Genomic DNA, 19038 nt, shown 5'->3' on the forward strand with positions numbered 1-19038 from the left:
ACATGATGTTTTAGTAATGTATGGCTGTGCTAATACTAATACTGTCATCATCCTCAGCATCCATCAACATGTTGTAAATGTTTTAGCCATGCTTCATCAGGTCACTAGCAGGGCTATAGGCTCTTTGTTTGTCTTATTAGTATTTAAATTGTTTTTTGCCAAAGTATGCATTATTGCATATAAAACCACAAATCCGTAGACATGCAGTATTTCTGCTGTTTGCGTGTTGTAAAAGCAGTAAATTTTTCACTTTTATTTTATATCTTTTATTTTTGTTGTAAGAAAATACATTGGAATACAGTGAAACAAACAGTTGGTCACCTTTACATTTATAAAAGTGTTATACTGATGGATGTAGATCAGTGATCACCTTGTAGAGACATACACACCGTCTCTATAGCAAAAATTTTTCATTCTGTAAACTCACCAGAAAGATTTTTCCTCTGCATCTCTTGGACACTTCATCATCATTACTTGGGATGTTTGTTGTCAGTCCTACCAACCTTCCACTTTTAAAATGTATTGAATAGTGAAGCACAGTAAAGATTTCCTTATTGTCCATTAAAAGCCATACTATCCTTGTAAACTGTAATGTAAGATGTGTGGCTGTGTTGTCGTGGGTGGCTGTGTGCAATCCAGTGTCTTTGTATTTTTTGTGTGTGTTTTAACCTTATGGTGCCATGTTTTTGGCACATACAGAGAACCCCCACTGCCCAACCTTTTACAGGGCAATTAAGGGACCTCACAGCAGCCCTTTATAGGGCTAAGCTGGCCCCCATGGCCCCACCAGTAGCTACGTGAACCAAGGAGGAGAAGGTATAGCGGGTGTGTGTAGTGGTCAGGCCCAGGCCCCTGGAGGGGCTTCAGGCTTGGCTCCCCTGCTTCCATTCAAACTTGTGAACGCTAGCAGTTGTGCCACTTAGGGGACTTGCAAGTGGCATGACCGACATCATTGTGTGATCTTGGGAAACCCACAGCTGCTGAATGAGCTCTAGGGCTGTCCCATTATGCTTGAGGGTCACCCACAACCCCCTCCTACACACACAAACACACACACGCTCATTAGCCCATCTTCCAATTCAATCAAGGAAGTAAAGAGGGAGGGCGTATGTCTACTCTATTCATTCACTCAAACTAATTTATATATCGAAGCACATTAACATATACACTGAAGTTTTCGCCTACCTTGATGAATATGTTTTTAAATGAATGCATACATTCTAATAGCTGTTGAACGAGGTCAAATATATCTTACAAATTTCCTTAATAAAGCGTATACTTACGCTAAATATGACACAAAAAGTTTTTCTCAGTGCAAACAATGAACCCATACCTCGGAAGCTTGAAAACGGACAAAGTATCTTGATGATAAGATTTGAAAGAACTCATAAAAGCACTGAAAGTAATACACACAAACTGTCCTGTATGAGTGTGGATGTGTGTCAAATAGGGTATTTTTGCAGTGGGTGGTACCAACCTGTTAAAGGCCCTAAGTGGTTGTGTTGATTGGCCATTAGTATCAAAGATCTAAATATGCTAATTTGGGCCCAGTCAATTATCACCAATTAGCTGAGATGGTAAGTATTACTCTCTCGGGGCATAGACTGTCCTTCTTCACCCTGTCTTCGTTTTAGTTTCCACCCCTGCACCCTTGTACCAGCAACCCTCTCCATGCCCCCAACCTCCCCTCTTACATCCCATCCTCTGTGAGGCGGTGCACACTGTTTGGGGATGGAGACGGTTAGGTGGGGGTTACTGGTAATTAATTAGTAGGAGAGCTTCAGCGTGATTTGACTGTGCTGACTGAGTGGGGTGCAGACTGGGATTAACAGGGCTTTTTGACCTAAATAGCCAGTCCAGTGCGTGGGTCTCTGTACGATGGGGGCTGACTGGTCTCGAATGCAGACACAGACCATGGCCAATTATCTATTGATTGGTGCTTTACTGGGGCTGTACCTCTTCACAGTTGTCTCACCAACATACTCACTGATCATGTCACCTTCAATAAGATGGCCCCACTAAGAACAAATATACACAAATAATTTTACATGTTAATGCTTTTAGACAAGCACAATAATTATTTTACTGTAATCATGATTAAAGTAGATACACCTGTCAACCTCAGCTATAGGCTAGACTGTGATATGTCATTGTGTGTAAACTGAAAATAAAAACCCACATAGTGAAAAATAATTTGTGCAGCTGGTTTGCATTAACGAATATCACTTAAACTCTGAATTTTTATATTATTTTGTTTGTTCTTTCCAGAGGGTGAAAGCGGGTATCCTTAAGGCATTCAACAATCCCACAGAGAAGACGGCCGATGAGGAGACCAAACGCCGAGTCAAAGGTTCAAACGTGTGCCGCACTAGACAGATGACTAAGATCAGTAGTCCCATCTTGTGGCTGTTAGTGGAAGTACAGCTCAGTTACTAATTAGGCAGAGGATAGTCATTTGTCAGATTAATCAGTCATACAGGCAAATTTCTCTTGCTAATGTTAACAGGGAATATACAGTAACTAATTCCTTCAATTGCCTGAGTTGTTGAATATAAAGACTACATCCAGATTTTTAGATCTGTGTTGTCTTTGATTCAGTCCTTCTTCACAATAAATGTCAATACTGTGTCAGTATGTAGTCCTACACCTGAGCTATTGTGAGAGACTTCATTAATGCCATTACTTGACAGCCTGTAATGGCAAGAGTAGCATGACACAAAACTCTTGTGTTTAATGAGCACAGCATTGAATATGTAAAATCAATAACATGTAATTCATAATTAAACTTTAGTTACATATTTCATTCTCTCTTTTCCACCAGCATATGGGAAGGAAGGTGTGAAGATGAACTTTGTTGACCGCATTTTTGTGGGCGAACTGACCAACACAATTATGTGTGAAGAGTGTGAGCATGTAAGTGCATGTAGGTGTAATATATATAAAAGAATATATATATAATATATTTTAAAAAGTGGACACTTTTTTTTTTTTATTCAACCTTGTATTTATATTTAAGGTCTTAATAAACCCCTTGCCTCCTTTCTTAATACATATAGTTTTTAGTTTGCTGGTGATTCAAAACCTTGCTACAGGAAGCACTATTTCCAGCAACACATACAGTCATAAATTGCTAAATATTTGTCAGTGAGCTGATTAGAAGAGAACTGAAATCAGGTGGTCTTTTTTCTATTGGCTGTTGCAGGCAGAGAATATTTCTAACTTTGAATCCCCCAAAAAAATAAAAGAATAACTCAGGAAACAGAAGTCAGTGTGGACAAAAGACAAAAAAGAACACATTTCTAAGACCAGCTTGAACACCAACTGTTTGCAGCAGGCATTTACAATAAAATGTGGATTTTAACAAAGCACATGCTACTATGCAAAATAAAGAATATCCTTGAATGTAGAGAGCAGCAGGTGTGGAGCTGGAGAGGAAAAAACATCCAAAACAGCCTCTTGCTATATCTTCACTTAGACTTGCTGAAAATGTGTTAACTTGTTCTGATCTGGACTGTTAGGGAAGATTTTGAATATGATGACATTGATTTACATGCGTATTGTTTTTTCAGATCTCCACAGTGAAAGAAGCTTTCATAGACATTTCTTTGCCAATCATAGAAGAGAGGGTGAGTTCCCCACTATTGTTCATAAGAAAACCAGTGTAAATAATGTAGATGATGATGAGGGTGAACCAGTTAATACAATATGAGTAATTTATTGAATAAATAGTAGATTTTAATTTCTTTCAATGTTTCCTTATTTTGAGCAGGTAAGGTTAACAAGTATTTGGCTATGCTTCTATTTGTAGCCAATATATTCACAAAGACATTTGCCCTGCGTTCAAACAAATCAGTGGGCTGTATTGCATGTTGCATGTAAACGTGTTACAATGAAAAAATTGTGGAAATGTGGAAAACTCAAAACTCAGCACAAATTCTGAGTATGGGTCACCATACTTGGCCATATAAGTCACTTTCACTTTCACTTTCTTTTGGATGACCCTCTCCCCCTACGTGGTTTCACTAATGATGCACTTTCTTCATGTTCAGATATCAAAACCATCCAACCCTGGTAGACTGGGGAAGGGCACCCGGGAGCCTGACACCCACATATCTCACAATGACCAGATTCTTTCTGCAGCGCACACTGTTAACCGAAACACCAGGAAGCTGAGTGGACCGGTGAGAGTGTGTTTCTAAATGTGGAGCATGCCTGTTTTTTTTTTTCCTGTTTAACCTCTAAAATATTTCTCATCCATGTCACATTCAGTTTCTATGTTGCTTCTGTTCACCTAAGACTGTTCACTACTGCAACAATGCACTACAGAAGTATTATAGCTGGCAAACATCTCTTCTCAGTCAAATGTACTCCTTTAATGTAGCTGAGGTACAGCATTTAAAATATCTCTTCCTAGTCTGTCATTAAACAGCTGGCAGTCTGCATCTCTAAGAATAGCCAATGTGTCTGTTCTATCCTCAGAAGCAGCAGAGCAGGAGGTCTTCCAGCTCTGTGGAGGAAAAGGGAGCAGGCTGTGGAGCAGAGCGATCAGAGGAAGAGGGAGTAGCTGGTGGATCAGCCCGTAGTGTTTCAGTGTGTAAGACGGCCGCTGGCAGCAGCCTTTCAGACGGCAGTGAAAGAGATTCAGGTGGTCAGGACAGCAGTAATGATGCTGACAGTGAGGCCTCAGAGAGCGAGTGGGCCCCGCGCGCCTCCTCCTCCATCCACGGACACATGTCAGCGCCATCGTCTACTTCTACCCTCATCCCATCCCCTACGCCTCTCTCTGCCTCCTCTCCCTCATCATCATCCTCCATGAGGCAGGGTGGTACTGTAGAGCAGCTAGTTACTGGAGTGTCTAAAGTCAACCTCGGGTTCACTTCAGGGGACTGCTCCCCTTCCACACATTGTTCTCTAGAGGAGCAGGGAGAAACACAGTCTCGAGATAACCTCTTCCATCAGCACTACCAGGGAGCCTTCCAGGTGCTGTCCCACAGTTACACACCCAGCTCCAAGGAGTGCTCCATCCAGTCCTGCCTCCACCAGTTCACCTCTGTGGAACTGCTGATGGGCAACAATAAGCTGCTATGTGAGAACTGCACTGAACGCAGGCAAAAACAGCTGCGCAAGAGCAGCTCAGCAGGTAAGATAGTACCAAGGAGCTTTATGCACGAGCATCCAGTCGGTGTTGTTCATCTACAAAGTGACAAGTGACACAGTGAAGTTTTTTGTTCTGTGAATCTAATTATTACATAATTGATTATCTGTACCACACCACAAATATGTTACCTCATCCAAAATCCATCAAACTCTCATCACCTTTAGGTTTGATTGTTGGCAGTAAAAGGTTTTGTTGTTTGTCCTTCATGGAGAACTGCAGCTGTAGGCAGCTGGGATTCATTCCAGTTATAGTAGGTTCCCAGTTTTGTTGCTCTGGAAAAATGAATCAAATGTGCAAAAAAAATGACAGAAATGTTCTGTCTTTGCTCTTGGAAAGTTCTTTCATTTCTGCCATAATATGAATCAATTCATAACTTCAATCTCAATCCTGGACTTGGACATCTGACCAAGGAGTATAATCCCATTTTTTTTCTTACTTGTTCTGTTTTTGTTCATTTATCTGTTGCTCTGAAAAGTCGTGTAATAAATATTTGCTCAAACCACTCCAAACTTTCTAACACCCACTCACAATGCTTCTGTGTTTTGTGTTGTTTGCACAGACAAGAAGGTGGAGAAGATTTATACCAGCGCCAGGAAGCAAATGTTGATATCTTCTCTGCCTCCAGTCATCACATTGCATCTTAAGCGCTTCCATCAGGTCAGCAACCATGCACAACCTTTTCATCTCTCCATTCTGTGTAATTGTTTCATATACTAAGCTTTAATATTATGAGGCCTTTTGTTTTAGGCTACAGTCCCAATTGCCAATGCACTGAAACTCTGTTTTTGTATTTAAAGGCAGGGATGAATCTACGAAAGGTGAACCGCCATGTTGACTTTCCTCTGATATTGGATCTTGCTCCATTCTGCTCAGCATCCTGCAAGGTATTAGGCATCTAATCCTAAATCAGAATATATTCTCTTTAATTGAAATTCACTTAGTCCCTTGTTAAATTTATTATTTTTCAAAATTATAAAGTTTTTTCTTCTCCTACATAAATCACTATTTTACTTTTACAAACTAAAAGTTTGTGTTTTTCCTTGCTTCAGTAGTTCAGTTTGTGATCAGTGCCTTTGGTTGTTACTGTTCCTAGTATATGTAACTTCTTTTCTCCTTTCTGCTAGAACCTGGCAGCCGATGATCGTGTCCTTTATAGCCTGTATGGGATTGTTGAACATAGTGGCTCAATGCGGGGGGGACACTACACCGCATATGTAAAACTGCGAGCTGCCCAGAGGAAAACGGAACACCATAGGAACCTGCCAGGTCAGAGTTCAGTTATCCTGAGCTCTTTTAAGAGCATTTATTTTTCTTTATTTATTTGCAGTTCATGAAAGCTGTTTGGTTTGTGCAAGGTCACACTCCTTATAACCTTGAAGATGTCCTCTTGAAATGACATAATCAATAGAGGTCGTTATCTTCTATATGTGTTGTTTCTCTCTTTTATTTTTCTATTCTTTTCCATTAGTGTCCACATCTACCCAGTAGTCTTGAAAAGTAGTGGGAAAACTCAAAGAAGCTGTTATTGTTGCTGCTAACAAACTAATGTAAGACTTGACATTTTGCAGTGGGAGCCATGAGTTAGTGATAACAGAGGGGTCATGTACGTCTAGTTAGTCTGACAGCCTGGGTCCAGTCATGTGGTACAGTATATTCAGTACCTACTGTAATATCTACACAGCTGTCTTCTATCATTTGACTTCACTCTAGTTTAAAAATTATTCACCTCTGACACCCCTGCTCTGGGACTTAAAAAGCCAATAGTGTTTCTCGATGGACTAGGACCATCTATCTCCTGGGATAGCATGACTTGTTGTGGCCATGCTAGAGCAACCTTTTCACCTGTGTACACTGACACGATTGTTTGCCTTCAGTGGGCCTTTGCCTATCTTTAAAAACACTACAACCCATTCACCAGAGCAGACTGCAAAACAGCACTTTTCTTTATGTCTGTATTTTTCCATGACACCCCCACCCCAAGGCATTTACAACACCATATAGGTACTCTCTTCTTAAATAAACCTGTATGCCTTGTGAGATTAATACTAAGTGTGTGTGTGTGTGTGTGTGTGTGTGTGTGTGTGTGTGTGTGGGGTGTGGTGTGGTTTTGTTTTTTTTGGGGGTTTTTTTTTAGGTGCGAGGGAGGCCAGCAGCAGCTCCCCAGGCCAGTGGGTCTATGTTAGTGATACTACCGTTCAGACGGTACCAGAGTCAAGGGTACTCAACTCTCAGGCATACCTGCTTTTCTATGAGGAAATGCTGTAACATGAGCATTGAAAGTGTTCTCCCTAGACATTTTGCTTTGTATTGTTTTTGATACTGTCTGTACACCTCCTCTTACTGTACCTGTCAGTGAGGTAAAAAAAAGAAAATGGAAAGACTCCACTCAATTCTTCTTACATGAGAGGAATGACTGTTGCCATTCACATCTGAATTCTAATTTAAAATGGGCCCTTCTGAACATCTTAGATACATGAGCTATATACTTCAAATGTTGCTTTAATACAGTCCTAATTTTCATTTATTTCCTATTTTAAAAATCCTAAAAAGCAGTGAGGAAAAAAATGAGTGTTACTGAACCTGAGCTATTATGATTTTGTTGATTCTGTCACAATCATATGCCTGAGATACAAACTGCATGAAGGAGTTTGCTACAGTAACAGGAAATAAGCAGAATCATCGCATGTTAAACTGTGCCCAGCACTGACTAGTTGATGTCAATTTTGTGTGTGTGTATTTTTATGTGTGTGTATATACACATGTATGAGCAAATGAGTGATCAGACAGGAGAATGTAGTTTAAAGGTGCTATGTGTATAATATCAGTATATGAATACATTGGCATTGATTGATAAAGTATTAAGTCATGTAAAAACTCAGGCCCATCATAAAGTAGACTGGCTCCTCCTTCCAACTGTGTGGCACTGCCTCAGATGTGGTGAGAAATGCGCTTGATTGTTTCTGGCAGTGGCAGATGATGGATGGTAAGCAACAGTAGCTAAACAACAGATTCAGACAGGTTTGTTTCACTAAGGAGACAGTGGCTGACCTGGAGGACAAGTAGCAGCACCATTTGTGATTGACTTTGAGGGGTATATGGGTTTACATCTGAAAAAACCGAGCATACATAATACCATTGGTGTGGTAGTGGCAAGTAATTCAGCATTGGTTCTACTTATTTATGATAATGATAACCAAGGTATCGCATCTTACAGATGGCATACTGCACACAGCACCTTTGAGGAGTAGCACAACAGTTATTTTACACCCGACCTTGAATGGATTGTTCTTTTTTTTTTTTTTTTTTTTTACATCAGAATGTATAAATGTAAGACTATCAGTGAATTACATTTGCCAAAGATTAGTTTTGCAACTGCAAGAAAATCAAAACCAAAATCACAAGGAGTTTACTTCACATAGTTCATTTAGCATTTGTTCTTTCAATGTCATACGTATGGATCTTGACTGTCATTGCACAAAGAGACATACTCAGTGTTTATCAAACCAACAAAGCACCTTGTCTGCCTTTATTGTATTTTGTATTTCAGCTCTACTGCAACTGTAGGCCCACACACAAACCCATTAAAATGTTTGACGAAGAATCAGTGCTGCGACAAATAGACCTTTTATTAGCTAATACTATCCATACAGTTAAGCAAAAAATCTAAATCTATTTAAAAAGCTCAAAGGCCTCAAGCCTAAAAAAAAAAAAAAAAAACATCTTTGCTGTAATGTGCATGGGTTAATATTCTAATGAATGTATTGCCTATTCCTGAAATGTCTATTAATTGAACTGTTCATTTTTTTCTATGAAAATATTTTAGATGAAAACATTTTTCTTGCTTGTGGGACATTTGCCAAAACAGTAGAAATGAGAACAGGATTATGCAGCAGAATGTAGAAGTTTGTTTTCTTTGGAAACAAGGATAAACTTGATAAACCTGTGCTTCAGGTTTAATAAACCTGCGCATGGAGAGAAGAGTCTGATGCAAAGAGGAATGTGTATGGTGTATTTCTGTACAGTAGAACTTACTGTATGCAAAAATAATGAGTATATCTAATTGTATATACTAGAAACAATATGAAATGGTGCTCCAGGTGTGCAGGGTTTTTCCTCAAGACTTTTGTTTCCAGGAAATCTTTTGGTTTTAAAATAATAAATGTTTGGTAGTTTAACTACATACTGTATCAAAATAAATCTAATTTATGAGCTCAATATTCTAAACTTGTCTCTACGTTTTTTGCTTTTCTTGCACAGCAGCACTAATAGAACTGTGAGATCACTGTGGATTTAGGGATTTTTGTTTTAGAATTGATGTCATCTTGTTTGTACCCTAAGCGAGAGACTGTCCACCATGGCTCTCGGCTGTCACTGTGTGTCCCATGGTGCCATATTCAACCCATCTTTGCCGGTGATCAGCCCTGACGGGTGCAAAGCAGCACTGCTTCAGAACATGTCGCGAGCTGGTGAAGAGGAGGTGGGTGTGGAATCAGGAAAAGGGCAACGTCCAAAAAAATTGCCTTACATGTCCTCTTGTACCCACACGCTGCGACATCAAAGTCATGCTGCTGGAACATTAAAACAGGTTGTCAAGCCAAAACCTACAGAAAAGAGCAAATCTTTTCTGAAATGTATTTGTCTATTTTTAAAGTGCTCTGGCTTTTGGCTTGGGGACATGTTGCTGAAGCATTAAATGTGATTTAATCTCAGTTAATGAAAGGCACCCTCCCCCTGTGTGAGACATTTGCAATAAACAAATAAGATGGTGCTGGAGTGCTCCTCTACCAGTAGAGGAGGTTAAATTTTACTGCTCTCACCAGGCATGCCACTGTCACTGTCAGCCTCACCTACAGTGTTTGACGCCATGCTGCATGTACATCCATTAATCACAGAGCAGTAATTACAATTTCTCATGCAAACACACACATTTGGATACATGCCTCAGGCTTTACACTTCATTGCACATACGCATCACCACTACTTATTAGCACCAACATAGCACATAGAAGAGTGCAGAACACCTGCATGCAACTCTTTCTTACAACCGTGTGTGTGTTAAATATATTTCAGACATATTAGGAAATCTCTGACATCAGAAACTGAATGCTATGCGTTTCATCTAACACTGTAGTAACATCTTAATGACAAGTTTTAGATTTTTCTAAAGCTGTGGTCCTTAGTCTGTAATTATGTCTGTCCATAATTGAATTATGTGTATTTAATACTTAATTGCCATATAAATAACTCCAGAAACGACACCAGCACATGCTTAAGATCATGCTACCCTCTATGAATGTAGACATTTTTGTGCATTAGAAATACAAGCACAAACCAACTTAAAAACATGGACAACTGCCTTGGGACCTTTGACTTTAGGGAGCATAGAATCCCCAGGTTCACATATTGTGATTACCGGTATTTGTGGTAATTCAGTTAATTGCAGTTTTTTTTTTGCACTAACCACTATTTGAGGTAATGGTTAAATGCTTGGCTGAAACAGCACACAGATCTCTCCTGCTGATGGTGCTCAGCACTTCTGCTGCAAAGCAATTAAGCTCCTTCACCAGGATATCTTGAGTGTAAGCCTGTCTAACTTTGTTCTGGATCGACAGGACTGTGTTGTCTCTGATGGAGCAGGAGAAAGGGACCTGGAGGAGCATGGTGGACAGAGCAGTGGAGACCTGGTCCTGAACTGCTTTTGTGACTCCAGCAGCCATTTTACTGAGCTGCTGGGTGGGCATGTTGAAGGAGGTGTTTGGAGGAGGTAACCAGAAGCCCTGCAGGACTTTTGGATTAACCTCCATCACCACCTCTTGTGGACCCTGCATTTTGGAGCCTCCTGCTGCTGCTCTGTCAGGCTCCTGGCATACGTCTGAGCTTGCCTGATGATCTTAGGATGTCTGCAGGTTACTGTCATTCAGTGTTAGTTTTAAAATAATTCAGAACAGCACAGGGACATCACAACCACTGTTAACACCAATCGGGGCTTTAATAAACAACATAACATCACTGAATACAACAGCATCATGCACCAGACGCCTGCTAGAGAAGCTTCAAGAAACATCACATGGGCCAGGACGAAGATAAAGCCTGCAAAATCAAGAGGCATCTCCGTCACCAAAGAAAAGCTCTCTGACCAAACGTTCCTCATTAACAATGAACTAATATCAATGATATTTGAGAAGAAGATATTTGCTATGATGCAAATCTCAAAGACTGCAAAGAGATCAAGCAACTCAAGCAGGACATTGAGAAATTTGATCACTCCATGCTCCCTGGAAAACTAAAGCTCTGGTACCTCCAGTTCGGGCTGCTACCTCGACCCCAGGACATTAGGGATGCACAACCAGGTCTGATCAGTCTGTGGTGGGCCTGCCTCAGCAGAATGTATTGTGAGTAAAAGGCAGAAACACCGGGTGATACTGAGGAACACATCTGCAACTGTCTCTCTAACATCTGCTGGTTGACATAACATCTTGTGCAGACGACCTTCAAAGCACATGGGATTACTGCCATCTTATCCTATACTTCGAAATGCAACATTTTGCTTATTATCACCAATTGCATTTCATCAAAAAGGTTTATCTCATCTGAATCGGTCTCAACGCTGCCTTTACGGGCTGCTCGTAATCTCCTACTTCGTAATGAAGACCTCTCCTACAGACGTCTAACTTATAATTGAAGGGCCACCAAATAATTCAACAAGAAACAATGTTTGATTTATTGATTGATTAATACAATAACTTCGTACAATATTGATATAACCTACTTAATCTACCCTATATTTTCCACGATTAAATTTCCTTTTCGTACTAACATCAGAACATACGTGGTGTATGTTAGACATGAAACATGTAGTACTATTGCTAAGTATTTAGTATCTGAAATTAATATAAGCTTATAACTAGCCCCTCTCTTGTTTTAAAAGGCAGGCCGTATCACAGAATTATTACAAGCATAAACTCTGAATATAAATCTTTCCTGGCAGCCCTTGAACGTAGCAGCTCTCCCTCTCTTCAGAGCAGCTCGCTAACGATACTACTTCAGCCATTTTGTGTCGGAGCCGCAGCGCCGGAGAGAAACTGTTTGGAAAGGTGGGGATTATGTTACTCAAAGCACAACGCTGATATAAGTTTCTCCACACTTTCCCCTTAGCACGGAATTTAAACACAAGGCACATCTGTACATCCGGTAAGATTGTGCTGCTGTTTGCTAGCTCTCGGTTTTAGCTTGGCTAACGTTAGCTCGGTTAACGTTAGCTGAACTTCATTAGCTTTCAGACGCATGAACAGAGGTAGTTTTGCCATTTGACCGGCCACGAAGATATTCAAGTATCCGTTGCCAGTAATGTGACAAGACCCCAGCGCAACACTGTTTTGTTCCTAGTGTTAGCAGGAGTAATAGCCTCTATGCTAGCTAGCTAACCTGAAGCTAGCACTTTTCTGAAGCTAGCGCTCTCATTTTTCTGGTCGTAAGACCCAATTGGAGCAGAATATTTTGTGCCCACAGACGAGACACCCAAAATGCAAATCAAAATGTAAATCTATCAGGGCTGGACATTTCAGGTTTGCGAGTGATGTGGGACCAGGGAGGACAGCCTTGGCCGCAGTGGCCTCTGAGCCAGCAGCAGTGGATGCAGTCTTTCCAGCACCAGCAGGATCCAGGTCAGTCAGTGATGGACACGCACAAGGAAACATACATCTGCAGGCGTCCTTTACAAATCTCGAAGCACTGTTGGTGATCAGAATAATACCTTCTGTATGTGGGTTAATGTTTCGGCTTCCTGCAGGTCAAGTGGACTGGGCTGCCCTGGCACAGGCATGGATAGCCCAGAAGGAGTCAACAGGCACAGAGCAGCCGAACATTCAGCCCAATGGCCAGGACATCCCAGGCCTGGATCCTGTTGGACAGACTAATCATGGTGCCTTCCAAGGTGACCCAGCATTTGGCAGAATGTGGCAGCCAGGTACAGTATTAAACCCCTGAACCATGACTTTTCTTCACGTCTCACTTTACTCTTTCTACACTACTACTTTCTACACTGCACTGTATTCTTTCTTTTTCTTTATTTAGCACTGCAACTGATGATGGAAAATGTCAGTGTACTCTTATTATTGCTATGCCAAGATAAACTTTAAGGTTCAGATACCAAGTCACTCTTAAGCAGACTTTGAGAACCATAAATTCTAAAAATTCAATCTGTGGTTACACCTTGATGTTCTTCTGGCTTTGTTTTTTGTTTACTAATCGTGTTGTCATTAACAGAATGGGGAGGTCATGGCCAGCCCCCCCCTCCTCCTCCTCCACCCCCTGAACAGGCCTGGATCCCTCCAGGGTCAGGACCGATGGATGTGGTGAACCCCAGTGAGGACAGCAACAGCCAGGACAGCGTGGAGTTCAACTCTGAATCCCACCATGGGGTTTACCCCCAGAACAGCCATGGGTATGGGGCACAGCCCGACAGCTACGCCATGGCCCCCATGGCCATGAACCAGTTTGATTATCAGGTATGCAGATGCTACAGTAGAAACTGTTGAAGCGTTTGGGTTTTAGTGTGACAGCCAAGTAACACATGAAGGAGCAAACCATAAAAACTGCCGGCTCCCAGCGTCTTGGTGTATGAGTCATTGCTTTCTTGATGCGGTGCAGAGGCGGGTGTTGGCTTGTTGAAGATCCAGCATGGTTTGGTATTATTTCCTTAGCTAGGTTTATTTTTTTTACTTTTCCTTTTTAAATTGAAATAGATTTTCTAGCACAGTCAGCGGTGATGGATGCATGTTAGATAACATCTGGGGAAAGAAAACAACCACCCCACACCCGGTAAATGCCAGCAGGTGGCAGTAATAGAGGACACTTTGTGCTTTGAGCAACCTTTAATTTTCACTTTGTGCATTCTCTCCACAGCATGGAGCTGCTTCATCCTTCACCCCCGCACCCACAGGCTTCCACACCCCATACTGGCAGGGTCCTCCTCAGAACAGACGAGACACCAGACCACCCGGGTTCAGAGACCGGCCCAGATCCCCTATCCAGCTCCCGGTTAAACAGGAGACCCCAGCACCGCTAGGTGCGTGTGTTTTACTCAAATAATGACATGCCTTCTGTATAAAGATTGTCAGCTTGAAGACTGCTTTAAGTCCATGGTTTTATTTGTGTGCTGTACCTTGAAGAAAGTTTATTTTGTACATTAACACTTCATTTTTTTTTTTTTTTTAAATCGACAAAGTACAAGATTGTAGGTAAGCATGCCAGAATAGATGCGAAGTTACAGTAATAAGTACTGAACCATTCCTTCCATCTTTGCAGTATGTAAAACACGTAACTACCAGTAAAATGCTGGGAAAACATGTTTTACCTCTTAAATTACAGAGCTGTAAAAATAGAAGGTGAAGTAAGTAGTACTGTAAAAAGCGTAAAAGCTCAGGAGGGTATTTTAGAACTTCACAATATCCAGATATCTTTTGACCTTGGATTTCACCTTCAGATGCTGTAAAAAGACGCACACTACCTGCATGGATCAGAGAGGGCCTTGAAAAGATGGATAGAGAAAAGCAGAAAAAACTGGAGCGAGAACGGCTGGAGAAGGAGCGTGCTGAAATGGCAAAAGACAGTGACAAAGAGCACGAGGCAGACATGGAGGGTGATGGGCCACGTGTTCCTCGCAAGAGTAAATTTGTAAGCAACCCATTTCTGGAGTTGACTGCAAAATGGTACTGTTGAAAAGGAAAGGAAATTCAGCGTGTACTCTGGCACATGTATCAGAGTGAAATTATGATGCAGGCTTTGCCACTTTGTTGCTTCTTTATGCATCAGGACAGTGATGATGAGGGGAACGATGACAATGATGATGAAGAAAAGACTTCCATGAAGAAGGAGTTTTCTGGCCGGAGCCCATCGCCTCCTGCAGAGGACAGTGAACCTGAAATGACTGAGGAGGAAAAGGAATTCCAGCTGGTCAGTTTGACATGCTTTTTACGTTGCACACTAATATAGTTTATCTGTTTTTGAAAAAAGCTGGTTGAAAATAATGAGTGTTTTATGTTTTTTTTTCCTTTGTTTTAAGATGATGATGACAAAAACACTTCTGACGGAGATCCTTCTTGAGGTCACTAATGAAGAAATCTTGCATGTGGCAAAAGAGAGTCACCGGAAAGCCACACGAGGTCTGCTCTTGTTTTTCTTCCAGTTTATACATCATCTAGACTTGTCACCCAGACATTATCTTTAAAATCTGAATAGAATCCATTATGTCCATCTCTTTAAATTGGACTCAGTTAGGCCCTTGTAAACTTGGGCAATCAGCAGCAACCATGGGAGTATGTCTGATAATGCATTTTCAACCATTCTCTGCTAATGCATCAGAAGGAGAGAGAGCAGAGCAATGTTTCTCACAAAGAGCATTTGAAAATCTTTTCATCATGGTGTTGAAGGTCCTGCAGAAAGACTCAGCATTGACTCTGACCAACACCCACCTATAGATATGACTTCCTACCACTGACTGTGCATTAGTACAGATTGGTTCTTTCCCTGCTGTCCGACTGTTTGGCTTGGATTGTGTGACAGAAGTTTGTTTGTTAACCCTCTCTCTTTTCTCCATTTTTGTTTTGTTTTGTTTTTTTTTTCTCGTTACCAATGGCAGCTCTTGTGAATAGTGCTTTATCTGTGACCCACTTCTTCTCTAGCGACTCTCTTGCCTTTGAGAAAATGGCAGTATGTGTTTTAACATGTTGTTCCTGTTGTTGATGTGAATCAAAGCTCCTGCAAAACAGCTGGCACAGTCAAGTGCACTGGCTTCTCTGACCGGTTTGAGTGAGTATCCCTTCTTCTGTCACTGGGGGGAAGGAAAGGAAAATATTTAAAAGTTTGATTTTATGGCAGAGTGTTGGTAGGAATGTGGGAAAAACTGTTAACACAGGTCATAAGACCTAAATACAAATTCTGCTTTTTTGGATTGATTGAGACAGAAGTGGTATCTTGGTGATTAATTTAGGTTAACTTTTGCACTTTGATGTTAAAAGCATGCTCTGAAGTACAAAGCATTTATATTAGTGTCTCCTTATTATATATATATATACACACACATATATACTGTTTGTAAGGGGGTTCTTAGTGTGAAATATTTACAGGATAAAGTGCCTTTCACTGGGACCCTGGGTGGGGATTGAGAGGTTTCAGAAGTTGGAACCTGATTGTGAGAATAGATCTTGGTCATTTCCAACACTCACAACCCGGGGGCTCTGTTATGGCAGGCGGGCTTGGTGACTATGGTTCAGATGAGAGTGAGGATGAGGATGATCGCAGCATGCGAGGGTCTGAATCATCCGACACAGATGAGGAGGAGTTACGCCATCGCATCCGGGAGAAGCAGGATGCCTTTCGCCGTAAAGAGCGTGAGATGCAGCAGCTGCAAGAAAAACAAGCACAAGAGGCTGTCCTTGCACGTGGTAAGACATGGAGTGTTTGGCTTTGTAAGTTCTAGACTTGGAGCACAGTACATTGCTTCAGTCTAACGGTGCATTCACACATTCAGTACATCTTTGAATCTGTGTTTGTGAATGCTTCAAAATGATTGAAACTGCTGAAAGAAGATCTGCTAATACAATGAGCCAAGATAAACCTGAATGTGGAATTTTTTTGTGTAGTTTACCTATTTGTATACTTAACTGGAATTCTGTGTTTTCCTATTGAAGTTGGTGTAATCATCAAGGAAAGATGTCTAGAAGTTGAGTTTTTTAAAAACTCACTAGGAGTAAAAAGATGAAGACTAGTTCACTTCTTGAACATAACTCAAAACTACAATCAGAATCAATGTAGAAGCTGCGTAGTATGTTTTGAATCATAACAGAACCTGATATTTGCTGTTCAAACCTGTCTCTCTGTTTCTACAGAAGAAATGATGAAGGAGCGATTGAACAGAGAAAAGGGGGAATATGATGAGGGTCAGGCAGAGAATCCACACAAACAGGTAGTAAAAGAAAGAGAGGCGGAGCCCCTGGTAGAGAGGCGTAGGTCCCATAGTGAAAAGGAGGGTAGTGAGGGTAAGCACTCAGGTAGAGGGAAGGAGCGATCAGGACGGGGCGGCAGTGATTCTCCAGCAGACGGTCACAGCAGCAGCTCCCGCTCCACCTCCAGCCACAGCAGCAGCCGCTCTTCATCCTCCTCTTCTTCTTCCTCAGCATCTTCCCACAGTTCCTCTCGATCCTCTTCTCCACGAAGAAAGAGGAGGCGTAGCCGCTCTTTGTCACACAAGGCCCGCCGTCGCAGCCGCAGCCACAGCTCTCATAGACATCGCAGTGATCGTAGTGAGAAGGGCAGGGACAGGAGAAGGAGCAGCACTGAGCGATCAGGCCACCACAAGAGAGACCGCAGTGACTCCAGGGAGCATAGAAGTCGCAGGAGTAGGTCCAGATCCAGAGAGAGGGAGAGGGACAGAGGCAGGGCCAGAGACAGAGATAGCCGCAGTCGCAGCAGAGACAGAGAGAAGGAGAAAGACAGGAATAAGGAAAGGAAAAGGAGCTGGGAGCGCAGGGACAGTAGTCATAGCAACAAACGCAAGCGAAAGTCCTCCAGTAAAGACAGAGACAGGAGGAGAGAGAGGAGTCGTAGCCATGAGAAGGACAAGAAAAAGAAGGATAAGGAGAGGGAAAAAGACTCTGATAAAAAGAAAGAAAAACCAAGGGCCAAAGAGAAGGAAAAGGGAAGCTCTGTGGTTACAGAAGAGAATGGCAAATTGAAGAAAAGGAAGGAGAGTGACTCATGCACAGACTCTCAGACTGACAAGCACTCCCGCCAGGATAGCAAATCAAGCAAAAAGGGCTCCGCCAAAGCTAGCAAGAGGCGTTCAGACTCTGACTCCAGTAGATCCCCCACCCCTGAAGTTAGTAAGGAAAAGAAATCTAAAAAATTCAAACGTAGTCGCTCAAGGTCGACGGAAAAATCTCACAAGTCTGGTAAGAAGGCAAGCCGCAAACACAAGTCTAAGTCGCGATCAAGGTAGTATTCGTTTATTTTTCTCTTTTTCCTACTTCATGTTCTCATTGTATGTCTTAATGTGACTTCTCTGGATTCCTTTTAATGAGTATATTTTCAATAACTGAACGGTTGGCTGAATGTTTTGAAATTTGGCAGATGCAGTCACACCTGCTTAACTCTGTCAAGTCTGATACAATAAAGAGTTTTAATGCTTCATGATGCTTCCATCTATCAAATGTAATTTGCTGTTAATGAAGTTCTGTCAAGACTCAATAATTGTCCAGACTGCCCTCTGATGCCTTAAAAGCCACAGTCTTTCCTAACTGTATGGCGGTTGCGTACAGTTTTTTATAGTGTGGAAGTATGTCTTTGTGCATGTTCTGTGTTTTATCATCTGCGTGGGTACATTTATATGGTGCAGTATTAATGTTGTGTTCACGCCTCTCTTACAGGTCGACATCCCCCTCCCATCGTAGCAGACGCTGAGGAGCACAGTTAACTTCCTGCCCTGTGCACGTCACCATTTTAAATTCCATGAGTTGAACAGGCTTGTCTCATTATAGAGGCAGTTGTGTAGGTGAACCCCTCTCAAACATTTCTTTCTTCTTTGTAAATATGTTGCTATTTTTAAAGTGTGATGGAGCGACCAGACATTTCGAGTGGTAGGAGTTTTCACTTGTATCATTATGCAAAGCTAAACGGGACTTTGTGGACACTAAAACACAAACTGTATCATTTTAAAGCGTAACAGGATACATTTTTCAAACATGATTGTAAAATGTCCAATAAAAGTGTTTGTTCCTTGTTTTGTCTCACTGTCTTTGATCATAATGTCACACTGTGTTAATGCTGTTCAAATGTAATCAACACTGAGTCACATTGGAGAGGCCTGCTGCTGCTCTGTGTGT

The 19038-nt window shown here is 41.6% G+C and overlaps 2 protein-coding genes across 7 annotated transcripts in view; both read left to right on the plus strand.

Moving 5' to 3' along the window:
* The window catches only part of usp45 (ubiquitin specific peptidase 45), a 28211-nt gene extending 18838 nt beyond the window's left edge, over window positions 1-9373 (plus strand). For 2 of the 4 annotated variants that reach the window (XM_026293797.1, XM_026293796.1), the window contains exons 10-18: window positions 2269-2357; window positions 2820-2913; window positions 3570-3626; window positions 4050-4181; window positions 4480-5140; window positions 5718-5815; window positions 5956-6042; window positions 6283-6424; window positions 7293-9373. In XM_026293797.1, the coding sequence (XP_026149582.1) occupies window positions 2269-2357; window positions 2820-2913; window positions 3570-3626; window positions 4050-4181; window positions 4480-5140; window positions 5718-5815; window positions 5956-6042; window positions 6283-6424; window positions 7293-7423 (1491 nt within the window). In that variant the 3' untranslated portion in view covers window positions 7424-9373. The remainder of the gene's footprint in view (window positions 1-2268; window positions 2358-2819; window positions 2914-3569; window positions 3627-4049; window positions 4182-4479; window positions 5141-5717; window positions 5816-5955; window positions 6043-6282; window positions 6425-7292) is intronic. The other 2 variants (XM_026293798.1, XM_026293801.1) reach the window with 1 other exon arrangement.
* Window positions 9374-12143: 2770 nt separating this feature from the next.
* pnisr (PNN-interacting serine/arginine-rich protein) lies at window positions 12144-18935 on the plus strand. Of its 3 annotated transcripts, none has more exons than XM_026293275.1 (12): window positions 12144-12252; window positions 12724-12822; window positions 12948-13124; window positions 13424-13665; window positions 14063-14225; window positions 14643-14833; window positions 14972-15112; window positions 15222-15321; window positions 15914-15967; window positions 16408-16602; window positions 17047-18151; window positions 18583-18935. In XM_026293275.1, the coding sequence occupies exons 2-12, from the start codon at window positions 12735-12737 to the stop codon at window positions 18614-18616; spliced, it is 2490 nt and encodes an 829-aa protein (XP_026149060.1). In that variant the 5' UTR covers window positions 12144-12252; window positions 12724-12734; the 3' UTR covers window positions 18617-18935. The 3 variants fall into 3 exon arrangements, with proteins under 3 accessions (XP_026149060.1, XP_026149062.1, XP_026149061.1); XM_026293276.1 differs by having other exon boundaries at window positions 12199-12252; window positions 12709-12822; XM_026293277.1 differs by lacking the exons at window positions 14972-15112; window positions 15222-15321; window positions 15914-15967; ... (1 more) ...; window positions 17047-18151; window positions 18583-18935 and having other exon boundaries at window positions 13424-13601; window positions 14643-14709.
* Window positions 18936-19038: the final 103 nt, after the last annotated feature.

This window comes from Mastacembelus armatus, chromosome 16, assembly GCF_900324485.2.
Source record: "Mastacembelus armatus chromosome 16, fMasArm1.2, whole genome shotgun sequence".
Taxonomy (NCBI): domain Eukaryota; kingdom Metazoa; phylum Chordata; class Actinopteri; order Synbranchiformes; family Mastacembelidae; genus Mastacembelus; species Mastacembelus armatus.